The sequence below is a fragment of the Hyperoodon ampullatus genome (assembly GCF_949752795.1).
Source record: "Hyperoodon ampullatus genome assembly, chromosome: 16".
Lineage (NCBI taxonomy): Eukaryota > Metazoa > Chordata > Mammalia > Artiodactyla > Ziphiidae > Hyperoodon > Hyperoodon ampullatus.
In genome coordinates, this window is record NC_136929.1 from 12,420,984 (window position 1) to 12,436,163 (window position 15,180).

Genomic DNA, 15,180 nt, shown 5'->3' on the forward strand with positions numbered 1-15,180 from the left:
AAGATATTATTCATTGGAACACAGTTATGTCATTAATGATAAGGCGGAGAACTCTGCTTAGAGCATAATTACAACAGTTTAAAAGCATCGTGTATCTGCAAATAGAATCTTCATCTCCTAACTACTGCCTCAGCTTCTAGGAATGACTCGAGAAAGACAGTGTCTATATCACAAGGAGACGTGAGAAGTGACTAGAAAATAGAGCTATTCTAATAGAAGACTAAAGGACTTGGGACACCCAGGACACACTACATCTTGGAACAACGGGCCACAGCTAGAGAAAGGGAAAGCAGCCACCTCCCCATTCTACGAAGAACAGAAGCGAGCTTGTTATACCTGGTGATGTCACTCCATGTCTCTCTCACTGTTTGGGACAGAAACACTAGCGTCACAATTACAGCAAAGGTGATCATTTAAAAATGCAAAGCTGGAGGTCATTATCACAATTCCCCTTTATGAGTCAAAAAATGATAGGTAATTAATCATTCCTCTGAGAAGGATACCACAGTAAATAACAGGAAAATGTATAATTACCCGAGTCAGCCAAATGAGATGATGTGCACATGAAACTCTGTGCCAACAGAATTTTGCCAATACCGATACCTCAACCTTTTGAAACTATTAATACAATGAGATGTTTCAAACTCTACTTCTGAACTAAGTGTTTTGCCTAACAGTTTTATAATTCTAAAGCAGATCTGCAAAAACTAGGATTAGGGTAAACCAAGTTCCAGTAGCCTGCAGTCCTGTCAGTTACCATCATAGGGAAAGACGACATCAACGCTTTCTCCATTTTCCAATATACAGGTTCATGCTCACGGCTACTCAGCACAGAGTAGCGAGGGTCTCGGAAGGAAAGGGGAACTGCGGTTTTCCAGGAATCCCCCCACTTGCTGGACCTCTGTCCTTTCTCTCTGGCTTCATTCACATTCACTCAGAAATTACAAGACAGGTCAGCCTCGAAGGAAGCTGATGCAGTTGGGTAATGAACTTGATCCCAGTATGAATGAACCTTGCAGAAGCCGACACCAGCCCCCACCCGGTCCCAGGTTGACCAGCTAGCTGTGTCACCTACACACGGGTGAAAAGCCACCACGCCCACAAAAGCAACGGAAAGCAGACATCCTGCCCACTGACTGTCGGTCAGTACAATCATCCCTGAAGAACAAGATTAGAAAATGTCAGGTAAAGTCAGATTCCAGAAGTTCGCATTAAAAAATAACCCCTCCTTTAAATTCCTTGCGTTTTCGTAGACATCATTAAAACAAAGTCCTGATGTGAGACAAAGACGCAATCACCCCACACACCACCAGACCCAGTAAAACCCGGAGAAAAAGGCCAGAAATTACTTCACAAATGTCAATTTTATTGACACTAGTGCACAACCGAATACAATCATTTCGAGAGAATTGGAACTTGTCAAATAGAAATAGTGACAACAATCATAACTGCAATTGATTCAAGGTACTACACTATTCTCTTTAAAAAAAATGAATCACAAAAAGAAAAATGTTATCACTACAAAGAGGAATTAGAGAAGAGAAATTCTGGCAGTCTGTCTGGAGATCAAAACGTTTCATGCATTTGTGAGTTGCTATTGGAGGGTCACCTTTTATTTGTCCACCATCATCTGGCAAAGCACGGGGGCTTACCTTCAGCTCTCACACTATGTGTGAGACCAGGTGAGGCAGTGTAAGTGAGAACATGCCGGGCCTTGGATCTGCAGTGACGTGGGACAGAGAACGCGTTCGCCTCCTTATTGAAAGAGTTGGAGCCAAGAAGAAAAAGCAGTTAGGAGGCTGGCTTGAAGGAGGCGTGCAGGCGGGGAACCAGTACTGATTAGTCCCTGGACGGCATCCAGCAGCAGATAAAAAACCAACTGCCACATGGCGAGGGAGAAAATAAGGGGAAACACACTCGAGTACAACCATGTCCACCCTCCAAAGGTCGACAGTTGCCCTTGTGAATTTCCCCGGGGACGCTTCAGTTTGGTAGACCTAGCGGGCCAGAAGGGTGAGCTAACAGACCAGGGCTCCGGGAGAGGTGCCACCCTGCCAAGAAGGCAGGACACATTGCAAAGAAGATAGCAATCTAGAAGACACCCCACTGGAGCACACTGGAGACAGGATTCAGAAAGCGGGACGCCGAGAGTGAACCTGATGACAACCAATGTTCCTATGTAGAGTCCAGGACAGTTCTGGGTTCAGCTACGTTCTCACTCATGTGGCCTAAAGGTGTGTGTGACACCGATGTTACACGTGCAATACACAACCTTGGAGGATGACCAAATCAGGGTAGCCCATTTCCATTTCCTGAGAGGCTACTTCAACGGGCTTTGTGTCTACTAACGGGGCCCAAGAAGGCCAAGGCGATGAGTGTATTTAAACAGTAAGACCAATAAATCAATAAAGACTAAGCAGCCTGTTCTAGAAATCTATCAGCAATGCTAAGGAAGGGAAAGGTCCCAAACTCTGAGGTTCCATTTACCAATCTGAGCCACATCCATGGAGAATAGCCTCCTTCCTCCCCTTGCAAGAGAAACTCCTCAAGGCTTTGAAAATTCATAGATGACATGTGTCCCAAACAAAAATAGGTAGCTCATTTACCATTCAACAATCAATGGAATATGCTGACGAGAGTAATTAGTAGAATTCGGCAGCTTGGTAATTAAAATTCTCTTTCGACTTGGAGCCAGTGTGTGACAAGGGTCTGTACAAACTGGTGTCCACGCAGGGCCTGACCTCGGGCAAGTGTGAAGAGTTGTGTCTGAAAGGTCTGAAAGGTTGTGTCTAAGGTCACAGCTACTAGAGCTACATGTAACCAATATCCACTGAAGTCGTCCATTTGACAGAAAAAGCAAACAAACATGGCGATGTTAGATAAAGTGACTCTGCCAGGTTTCTGAAGCCTTATAAAGCTTGTTCCCATCTCACAGCCTGTCACCTGCCTTGAAGGCACAGCCCTGCGCAATGAGGAGAAATGGTGACTGGTGTTCACGGCTACTCCATTAACTTATTAATGCCTGGGAATTTTTATCATTTTCCTCCTCTATGACAAACTGACACAAAGGAATTTCTTTCAGCAAGGGGCTCTAGGTAAATAACTTGGTGGGGGGGAGAGAATCTTCTAAGAAACCACCTGGATATTAAGGCAATAGGTGGAAAAAAGTCTGAAGAGATTAGAAAAAGATCAGTTACCGCCCTACAAGTCTGGAAGCTTTTGATTCTTAAAAGAATGTTTTCCTATTTTTAGAAATTGCCCTGCAGGTTTTTAGGCATTCAGTTATATTTCTGGTTAATAACTTTCAAGTCCCTCACCTCTACCAAATCATGACATGCCTCCCTTCCCCACCCCCAGATCTCCATGTCCCCGTCCCTACCCTTGATCTGTATCAAGAGGGCTGAGTTTATGTCACTCCCACGGATTAAACATGCCTTCACTAATGCTACTCTCAAGGGGGGCATTTCTGGTAACTGCTTTAAAAAAAATCCCTTTAAATGTACACATTCTCATGGCACAAACAATTATGGAACTTCAAATTAGCACAGCAATAGGTATGGATTTCAATTTATCACCCAGCCCAGAAACTGGGTTAGCTGCTCTATCTTTTTAATGTAATATACATTCATAATTCTTCTCTCTGGCTGCACAGGGGAAGTTGGACTTGCAGCCCCACCCAGACTGGAGCATCTCTTGACCAGCCCTCCACCAGAGGCACATAAACAGCGGGAACACGGTTTATGATCAAGAAGCCAAACTCACGCCTGCCTTCCGCGCTTGGGACTGGGTACAAGCCGCCTAGTGACCATCTACTTCCTCTGACTATACTAAAAGGCTTAAGAACAAACTCACACAAGCCTGGGGGAAGAGAACTTTCTAATCTGTTTTTCCAGTAATAAAAATGGCATTTCAAATACTTAGTTGTACCTGTCCTGTGTTTTAAACTAGTCAATAAATTGGGAATCCTCATTTTTAATTAGATAAGTGTTATTTTTCCTGTTAAGGAGGGAACCAGAAAACCTGACAACTTTAAAAATAGTAATCCATAGATTTGGTAAATATTAAAATATCTGAGAATGAGAATACAGATGAAAATGAGGAAATGTTGATTGCTTTCTCAAGTCCTCTTTTCAAAATTATAAAAAGTACAATTATTTAAAAAGTATCTATGAGGAATTCCTCAATATTCTCCCAAAGTTCTGTATTTGGCAAACGTCTAGATGCCACTCATCTACTGTGATTTGTCTCCTGCCATTTGCTTCTAGAATATAGGAGATTGTAACTCTATGTACCCAGAATATGCTTCAGAGGCCCATGTAGGAAATACATTACAGATGCAGGTTTGCATTTATTTTTAAAAAGGCTCTTTTTAAATCCACAATCTCCCTCTAAAAGAGAAAACAAACTCTCTCTGGAGATGGTCTGCATTTGAAAGCCAGTTACCAAAAAAAAAAAGGTCAGTACTATATTGATTCATGAGAAGTCTCCAGACCAGGCAGGATTCACTCTAGTCTGATAACTAAGCTGGGTCCCACCCCAATGGAATATGTGAGGAAAAAAAAAAGAGAGAGAGAGAAAAAAAAAGGGCTGACAATGTTTCATTGAAGTTACAAGATTCCACAAGAAAAACCAGGTTAAAGGATTACCAATCACAGCAGGGTGGCCTTCTTCTTGATAACTTAGGTTGTTGTGCGTAATGTACGTGCTTCTTAGACCAAGTTCCTTGAAGAAAAGTTTTACAAGCAGCCAAACATCAACATTACTGTTCATCATCAAGCAATTCAGAAAAGCAACAGAAATGCAACTTGCAGAAAAATAAAGAGAAATGCTGCTAATGGGAAAATGATAGTGAATGCACTAGCTTGTTCTTGGTTATGGGGAAAAGATAAAGGAGAATTCTCCTTTGAACACGGTGGTGGTGTTTGGCAGTGTCTGGGCTGTGGGGGACATGGTGCTTCGTACCAGTGAAAAACACCATCTGTACTCAGGACAAAGCTTCCGCCACCAGTCGGAAAAAACAGTTACAATGGACAGTTTTTACAGCAAGATACCTGTTAGGACAAGTAAAAGCCTCTTCAGTTGAGATTAACAAGGGCTATTAATCCCGTGCATACACCGTTACATGAGTTTGGCCTTCCACGCTTAAAGAATCACCAAGCTCATTGTTACTGGAGAAACCAGCCACCTTCCCGGTGGAATAAATCCATGCTTTCGTGAAATACTGCACTCTCAGCCGTGGAGAGAAGGTAGAACCAGACAGTATCTGTGAGAGCCTACATTCTGGGTAGACAGCAAACTACAAGCAGCTCACTGGCCAAGAGGAGCCACCTGGGCTGAGCTGGAGAGGTCTTCTCTGCATTTCTACCTATCCCCGCTCCCCAACAAAACACACACACAGCCAAATTCGCTTATAAGCTACGTAATGTTTGCTATCCCCATTGGAAGAGACGGCACCATTCAAAATAGGAAGCCGCTCCTCTGGTTGGCTGTCTGAGCTCCGCCCACGTAAGCTGCTGCCACAGATGCTCTCTGTTTCCATGAGCCCTGCCCCGCCCTACAGAGATCCTGGCTCCCTTCCAAGGACCATCCCCACCACCACACAGCACAAAAGTGCAGGCCTGGGGAAGATGGAATCAGAAAAGTGAAGTTCATCTTCCATTTCCCCACCTTTAGTGAAATACGGTACCACCGAGCACGAGCGCTCAGGATGCCTCCGTGACAAGGCTTGCTGTTTAGTGAGCAGGATCACTGTATTCTAGAAGAAACAGGTGTTCCAAGTACAAACTGGTATTCAGTCATGTTAAAAAAAAAAAAAAAAAGACATCAGACAGTGCTCCAACAATGCAGGGAACAGAAGGTACACCATGCTTTGAGGATAAAAGACAGAACGCTGAAAAAAAAAAAAAAAGTTTTCTCTTAGATAGGTACATGCTGACCACACAGTGCATACCATGGCACAACAGAAAAATGTTTTCTCAGATTTATTAAACAAATGACAAAAATGAGAATGAAGTCCCCAGCCTTGTCTATTTTAAAATTAATTCAGCGTATTAGAAATTTTTAATAAAATATTAAATGTACACACAGAGAGAACAGTAGGGAACTGGATTAATAACATAGGCCAAGCTTGTGAGATTGGGTTAGTTAGGTTTTCACAGCAACCTTCCAGGCAGAAAGGAGGTGAGGGTAAGGGACTGAATCCACTGGCCCTTCAGGTGCATGTGCAGAGAGCAGCGGGTGTGTGTTCTTGAGTAAGGAAAGCCCATCTTTGGTCTTTCTATAAATCACTGCGGGCAGACTGACAAATGCTTTCCTTCTTACAAAGGAACTGCAAGGCCCAGGAAAAAGCAATTGTTGGCCCAGTTTCATGAGCCAGAAAGGTCATCTGTGAATACTGACAGGCCCATCAGAGGCTCCAAAATGACCCTTCTGCTGTTTCCTATTTGAGAGCCAGTTAACAACCCCAGTTTATAATAAAGCAGAAGGACTGCCTCCAAACTCCTGGTACCACTAACACCTCTACCTCTTACTCAAAAGTAGAGTTAATTACTGTCCAATGCTTTGCTTTACACCCCACACACACACTGGTCCTTGCTCCCGCCTAGTACTCTTGGTTTATGTTGCATTTTGCAGTGATTTCTAACTTCTATTCTTCAATATTCTGAAGTTCTTGCACCTGACCCCCAGCAACAAGCTCACGTAATTCTCAGTAGCATTTCCATGACTGCAGTAACAGCACCTGCCTTGAAGCTAACCGTTCACACCAGCTCTCAACTACAAACTTAGATCAGATACCCTCTGTCAACAGTTGATTTTCAATCCTCCCTACTTTCAAATACCAAACCACCCTAAGACATATCAGAGCAACCTGATCTAATACCCACACGAAGACGCCAAGGAGCTGCCTTCCACCGGAAGTTATAACCAAACACCAGAGGCCAAGGAGATTGCCAAAGGCTGCTTCCAAGGCTAAGCTGTGATGTGGGCATCATTCAGTCCATCCACACTGAAACGATCCTGAACAAATCAGAGTCTCTTCAATTTCTAAAGCTTTAAAAAAGGAGATTTACTAATTCTACCTTAGCTTCCACCAGGGTGTTTAACTGCTTTGACTGGGGGAAAAAAAAAATCCCCCATGCTGGAAGTTTCATCTATGTTTTCTGGAGTGATGTTTTCTGAACTTTATGAAGCAAGACCTGTTTTTCACAACTCTACTCACCTCCTCCCAAATATGTATCTGACACACAAATCAGCATTTGCAACTTTTGTTTATAGAGGAAATACTTAAAATCCCTAGGTTACCCAGGAAACAATAAATAACTCTTTTCCAAGTATGTATTCCAAACAGGTGGCAACCAGGCCACTTTTGATCTTTGATGCCTACAACGCTAGGCCAAACCATCATGGGTATTTTTTGTTTTTCATTATTATTATTTTTGTAATAAAAAGAGAGCTGCTACATTAAGTGGCATGCTTATTATGATCTAAACATCATGGCTTCATTTTAACAACTAGCAACTGGTGTTAGAGGTACGCATAGTGTACACTAGAGACCCCATTTCCCTGTATTACGTTTCATTCAACTAAACAGAAACAGATGGAATTAGACTAACGAGGAAAAAGCAGCGCCAGTCAATTCTTTAAATGTCGCCAGACTCAAGTTCTTTAATCACTTCCTTCTTGCAGAAGTTCATCCGCTAGTACCTTTCCTTCCGTATGTTCTTATGAACTTGGCTAACATGGCTGAGTGTAAACTCAGAGAGCTGCCAGCAACAGGTTATTTTGAAATGTTCACCTCTTTCGGGTTCCAAGAAACTTTCTCTATTGCAAAGACTGCATTGAAAGACTCTTCCGCCGTTTGCTTTGTAAAATTGGCAGCAACAGAGTTGACCCTTGGACAACACGGGGGTCAGGGGTGCAGACCCTCCGAGCAGTGAAAAATCCATGTATAACTTACAGTCAGCCCTCTGTATATATCTACACTTCCACATCTGCGGATTCCACCAACCTTGGATTGTGTGGTACTGTGGTATTTACTACTGAAAAAAATCTCAGCGTAAGTGGACCTGCGTCATTCACACCCGTGTTGTCCCAGAGTCAACTGTAGACTCATCCCCACGAGACTAGAGGAAGGCCAGCCTTAGAGTAATTAAGCTCATCAGAGGAGGAATGTCTATAGACTACAAAGGAGAAGATCCAGAAAAACAGAGCCTTTCTTGGGGATGCAGCTCGGACAGCTTTAAACTCTGGTTAATGAAAACGAGGGCCCTACGCAAAGAAGAGTGATCGAGACCGAAGCAAATAAACTCAAAATAAACCTAATAATGAAGGGGACCTCACGTTTCTTAATTTAAGGCTGGGCCTACCTGTAGCCCAATCACTCACTGATGACTTCAATTGCACCAAACCCATACTGTGTTGAAATAGGGAATAGCATTTTAAGTGGAAAAAGTTGATTAAAGCCATAGGAACACTGGTTAAAGCTATGAAAAAGGGAGGTGATGCACATTCACAACGGTTTTCACAAAATTTAAAATGGCAGCTTAATATTTTAATTGCTGCTTCTTTTAGGAACTGCTTGCCAACACAATCAAACTGACTCCACAGCGAAGATGCAAGTGGGGTTTCTGATTCAACTGAGGACAGGCTGGATTTCGTATACTTGGTGGAAATTTCAAGAGGCTCATGCTGTATTTTGGTTCTGCAGGCCTAGTGTATATACATATATATATATATATATTTTAAAGCATTACTTGGTTTGAATCTTCAAAGAAGTTCTGGAGCATCAGATGGAAATTATTCACATTTTTCAGTGCAGGCCACAGCAGCACCATTTGGTGAGATAAATCTGTGAGAAATTTCCAAATACGAATCACATATGTGGAGAAGAATCTGGCTCACAGACTTCCTTTAACTAAACGCCTGTCTAATAAAATAGCATCATGGCATACAGATGACTGGTCAAGGAGCTGGGGCAATCCACTGTGAGTTCTGGAACTCATTAAACGCAGTTCTTTACGAGAATTTCTTGCATTTTTATGCTGCCCGAACAAGCAGCAACAAAAATCAGTCACAAAAGGATCTATAATTTACATGTTTTGAAGTACTATCTAACAAAAGACATTCATGCGCGGAGGCCCCAGCGTAGCCCTGAGTGGCTGGAAGGTTTCTGTTTCTATATTTGGTTTGTCTTCCACCCAAGGCTTTAAGGTATCATTGCACAGAAGCAGCTGTGATCTGAAGACTTGGCTTCCTTATTGATGCAGGCGACCCCTACACTAGCTGCTGCCTTAGAAAAACTGGCTCTGACAGGTCTTGGGAAACCCTTTGGAAGTCTGAAAGAATTCACAGGTCTCTAATCTCTGCTGCCTATTGGTCACACCCAACCCCATCTCTGATCTTCCTGCACTTAGTTCAACTTCAGGCATGTGCCTGCCTTTCTCATACCACACAGTGAGATTCCAGAGGCCAGGGAAGGACCTGGGGACCAGAGTCTCACAGCAGGCAGAAGGCTTGGAAGGTGCGGGGCGCTGGGGGTGGCATGCAGCCTGCTGGCTTTCTCTGACTTCCTCACCTCAGTGAACTGGCTCTACCATCAGACTCAAAGAATGCTTAGGTTCACTCACTCAGCAGCTCTCTTTACTAGTGCAGGGAAAGCTCCCCCAGAGGCAACGAGTGAATATTCCCAGCACGTCAGAATACGTGGCTTTTGAAAAAACTACACACCTTTCCCCAGCCCCCCTTTCTTTTAAGCACCGTTAATCACACCAAAACTGCCACTCTCACAAAGACTGACTGAGAAGCAGAAACTGAGTTGCTTGGCTGGTACAAAACCAAAGCGGAGAAAAGCTCTACCAGTGACCCTAAAAGTGGAAAATCTCGTCAATATAGCACTGGGTACACCACCGTTGATCAGTTGCTTTTGAAACACTTTGGATAAAAAAAGTCATCTCTTCGGGGAAAAAAGCAAAACAAAATAATTACTGGAATATGTTTTGCTTTGGGGGTTTACATCTGATGATTCACATTCTAAGCCAGCTAAGTTAATACCTTTTGCTCATTCACATTTCATGATCAGACTGCTGTACGATTAGAGGTAAAAAGAAAACTCATTTGAACACACCACCTTCACAAATAAACCACAGATTCCACATGTGACTCTGCTTAACTCACGTTTGACTACTTTTTTATATAGCAAATTGACATCTTTCTCTAAGCTCAGAACAGAATATGCAAAAATGGGTTATAACTGCAAAACCCCCACAATAGAGAAAGCAGCAGTTCTTCCTACCTAATATGGACTGTAATAACCTAAGTCTACATGATTCCTGATCTCCATATGATTTTAATTATTAATCCATACAAGAGTCTCAAAATATAAAACACTGAATCCAAAAGGTTCTAGTGCATCAAGCTGTCACACAGAGTAAAACACTGAAGTCCAGAGACCAAGGTTCTGGTTTTAGATTTGTCATGCAACGGCTGTAGGACTATGGGAAGTCTCTTCCCTTTGTCAGAACAAGGTTTCTCATCCATAAATAAAGGTTTAATCTAGGTGACCTCCAAGGTCCCTTCTGGCTTCAAAATTCTGTGACTCTGTTAAACATGTAAATCTAAATAAAGCAAAAGATGAATAGACTGCTTCAGTGAACATCTTTCAAGCTATCCAATAATCAACTTGATTCATCAACCATGCACTGAATCAAATGATTAGGAAGATAAAGCTAAAGTGTGTGTAAAAATGGATTAAGTTTTCAGAATCTTTAAAATCAACTTCTCAACATTCATGTGGACAGTCACGTGTGAACCACAGGGTCTGTCAAAATTTCTGCTTATTCAACACTGTGGCCAAATTCTACTCAGTTTCCTAAACTTGCTTAGCTCTTCCCCATGACAAAGCCACACGATGAGTTTTAATAAGGCCACTCGCACGGCGGCACATTAGGGCTGGATCATCATTACAACTCTTTTCAATAATTTTGTGGTTACTTAGGATCTAAAATTTTTATTCTACAATTTATCTTTTTTAAAAAAAAGTACCAAAGACTAAAAAGTACCAAAGAGCAGGCATGAAGAAAAGCATTTCATTGGTGATGTTTTTCTTATTCGGCGAGCCAGCCAACATTTCAGCTGACACTTCCATCACGTTCCACTAGATTCTAGAAGGCAATAGTGTCTGGCTCAGAAATGACCCTGGCAGCCTAGCAGAGCCATCTGGGGACCCCAAGGGGCACTCCAGACCAATTTGATCCAAATTTCTAGGGTCAGGGCTCAGGCAATACCAATTTTTTAAATGTCCCAGGTGATTCCAAAGGGCAGCTAAGGCTGAGAAGCAATGCAAGTTCAAACCAGGCTTTTCCATCTGAAATGCAGAAACGCTGGGTGAAAGGCACTGGTGTAGATGGTAAGATTTAAAAAGAAACCAAACCTCTCACTACTTCTACTTTCTTTTTTCCTGCACAGAGAAGCAGCCAGAAGTCACTGCTCCTGAGCGTGTGAATATTAAGAATGTGCGTAAAAATCCACCAAGGGCAGTGAGACTGGGAAACAGCCCTTCTCGGTACCGTGCACTATTCAAAGGCAGGCACTGAGTTTGCTAACCCCCTGGTGCCCACAGTACCTATCCTGCAAGGTCTTACTTTTCCCTACATCGTTACTCAGCAGCATCTCTGTGTTTCACCAAGAGGCTCTGGCGGCCAGAGTTCTTCAACACCTTTTTCAACCATAACTAACGTTTGACCCATGAAAGCAAACCCAAACCAAACCAGCAATCTCATGTCGATTACAGTTCATGAAGATTTATATCATTTCATAGGAAGCCTTCAAAGAATAATCCCAAATACTTCCAATTAAAATATTCACTAATCTTATTAACTAATATTTCAACAACACTTCATTTCAACTAGCAACCAACTTATATTTGGCCTTGAATTTTGTCCATTCCTCACTTTATGAGGCACAGCAAAGCAGCCCTCCTTTCAAAGAAGGGGTTCAAAGTAAAACCCACACCTTTCCTGGGATCTCAGTGATACTTCCGTCCCAATAATCAACCAGATGGGAGGGTGATCTGTGTACACAACTGAAGATACACAGAAAATTTCCACGTAAATACAACACACTATACACATGATCAGATTCATAATAAAGGATTTCTTCCTAGCCTTCAGCCAGAAAGAGAAACAAGCTCTTGGTAACTTGTCACATGATGTGTGAAATTCTGTCCTTCTGAAAGATTTGAGAAGCCAGGCGTGCCCTAGCCAAACATGTGCCTGCCCCCAAACCTCCTCTAACAAAGGTCGATTAAAAATTAACAAGTCACTAGGACAGATCATCTCCAGGGAAACCCCGGACGCATGACTCCAGGTTTCCAACCTTGAAGACCTGCCCTCTGGTCCCCTCACTCATCCTCCTCTCCCTCCTCGTTCAAGGGCAGGCCACCCAAGGACCTCTTTCTCCTCACCCCGGAGGGGGAACCCAGCACAGCTGGATTACCAAACACGAGGGGCTGGCCCAGAGGGCCGACCAGTTCAGAGTCTGAATCGCTGGATTCAGTCCCACTGCTGGTGGAGCCCTCGGTCATTTGCAGGGGTGCCAGCTGGGCTGCCTTGCCAGGGGCACACGCTGACTGCGCCACGGGGATCCTTGAGGTTGGACCCACGAGAGGTGTACCATTAGCCAGCGCTCTACCTTCCGAAGCGGCCGGGCCGGCCAGGCCTCCCTTTCCATGGCCATCAAGACTATCCATGGCCTTCGGGGTTGATGCTACCTGGCTAAGAATGAGTGGATCTGTCTCTGACTTATTATACCTCAGATCCCTTAAGTGTGGCCTTTGTAAGGTGGGGGAACCGTCTTCGTAACAAGGACCCTGGCTTGCAAGAGGATCTCCTCCCACACTTCTGTCTCTATAGTCATGTGCGTTTTCGGAAACATAGCCTTGAGACCCGGTCCTGTCCCAACTCATACTTGGACTTGAACTTCCGCTGCTGGGAGACAAGGGGGTGGCCAGGGGACTGTGACCGCCTGAGGCCCTGAACATCTCATCTACCAGAGAGCTATGTCTTGGGAGTCTGGGGCTCCCACTCATGTCAAAGGTGATGTCTGCTGAATCATCGTCACGGAATTCTTTGGAAGGAGGCCGGGAGGACTTCACAGAGTGAGGGGAAGCCCTGCGCCTAGCCTCTATTTGCCTCTCATCCCTGGACAGCAGATAAACACCACTGGTCAAATCACCCTCATAGTTGTCATTTGTTTGGGACCGTGACCGGGACGCTTGTTCCCTGAGGAGGTCGTATTCACTGTCTACATCACTGCAGTCAATGAAAGGAATGGAAGTGCTGCTGCCTTGGGCAGCCCTGGATGCTGGACCTGTGCTTGGCTGCGGGGGCCGAGGTCTGCTCTGCTGGGTCCTGTCCTTAGCGACCTCCTCCTCTTCCTCCGTCTCTGCCCTGCTGGCCCCGTCTGCCTTCGTGCTCCCCGCCGGGCTCCTCTGCGGAGTGGGGGTGCGCTGTGGCCCGCGCTCCTCGGCTGAAGCGGGCGGGTCCCTTCCCGGCTGGCAGCTCTGGCCGCCCGGGGATGCAGCACCTTCTCCGAAGGTAAGGCTGGCACTCTGCTGAGCCTGGGTGGGGCGGGGGTGTGCAAGGAAAGGGGGAGGGAGATGAAGAGAAAAGGGAGAGGTTACACCACAGCTGAAAGCGACAGAGACGTGGAGTCCAACTTAATGGCATCTCCTGAAGCATCGGGTGGCCAAGGACTGCCAAAGAAAGCCTGCCCTCCCCGGTCTTAGAACAAAGCACCCTGTCAGGAATCGGGCATTCCCGAGGCTGTCTGGTCGGGATCCAGAACGTTCTTTCAGGGTGTGGAAGCCGACAGTGCAGGGTCCCTGGCAGCACAGGTGAGGCAGTGCCTCTGCTTCCCGGACCGGCAGTCTCCTCTTGGGCGTCCGAAGTTTCTATGGAAGAAGACGTTCCCTCCGGCCCACAGGGGACTGACTTCCTGAGGGGGTGGGGGCAGGGGGAGGAGGAAAGGCATCGTGGACCTCCAAAGGCGAGCTGACACGGATTTCAGACAAATGACAAAAACGTCTTTGTTTAGATGCCTAAGGGCAGGATAGGCAGCTTACAGACTCTCTGGATTCACACAGTGAAATTGCCTTCATGTTCTTTCCCAACAAAGTTCTTATTCTCTTGTAGAGAAAACCCTGAAAGCTCATCCAGAGACCAACTCCAGGGAAAACGAGCTCTGGCCACCCTCAGAGCAAGAGTGATGATGTGTCTTGCTGCCAACTGTGGTCGCTGCTCTGTAACATGAGCCCTGGGAACGCACCGTCCGGTCCTGCGCCAGCGCAAGGTTCTGACCTTGGCAGCCAAGGGGAGCTACACCCGTCACCCCCGAGCTAAATCCCGATCTCGTCACACAAGCAGTTTAGCTGGAGGGTGGGCTCAGCTCTGGCTCTGGATGGCTCCAGCCCTAAGCTGAGTTCAGGCCAATAGAGCAAACTTCCCCGGGGCAAGGGCATGGGCGGGAAGAGGGGAAAGGATACAGGCCAGGGCGAGAAGCACAGAGCCTGTGTCTGGTCAGAGCCGGGCACACGGCTAGACTGTCCTCTAGAAAACACCCCGAAGTGGAAGGATGAAGAACAACAAAGCAGACTAGGAAACCCAGTCCCCAGCAGAGGACGTTTGGTGGAAAACAGAGCTATAATAGTGACTATCGCCATCACTGACTTGTTTTGGCACTTCTGAATTCGGTTCTGTAGGCTGCGTAGCAAGGCTTCCGATGGAATGAATCTTGCTGTGTTTCCTGGGAGAAATCACACGAGAGAACTAAAGTTAGGTGAAATGTTTTTTTTTTTTTTATTGGTTTTACATGAAAAATAACGGCATTAGGCATTCCCTCAGTAGTGAAGGCACCCAAAGTAGTTCGGATAAATGCTCCCTGGAGACAGACCCAGTCACCCTTTCTGTATCACTTGTAGGATTCAGGGGTTGCTTCAGCCTTGAAAAAGGTCTCAGCATTCCCAGCTCCCACTGCCATGGTCCAGCTGGCTGGGAGCACCACCACTGAATGCTCACTCTCTAGTTACGGGAAATGTCACCGGGAGGGCGAGGCTGGCTGGGCCCGAGTACGCTCTGAATTGCGAGCCCTGGCCTAACAATATGGAATCAATTTGTGTGCTTTGGG

General features: G+C 45.2%; 1 protein-coding gene across 1 annotated transcript in view; it reads right to left on the reverse strand.

Annotated features, from left to right (window-relative positions):
* FARP1 (FERM, ARH/RhoGEF and pleckstrin domain protein 1) overlaps window positions 1–15,180 on the reverse strand; it is a 295,645-nt gene that overhangs the window by 47,293 nt on the left and 233,172 nt on the right. The window contains exons 12-13 of the mRNA XM_079721658.1: window positions 14,724–14,799; window positions 12,964–13,615 (exon numbers count right to left, since the gene is read on the reverse strand). Of these exons, the coding sequence (XP_079577784.1) occupies window positions 12,964–13,615; window positions 14,724–14,799 (728 nt within the window). The remainder of the gene's footprint in view (window positions 1–12,963; window positions 13,616–14,723; window positions 14,800–15,180) is intronic.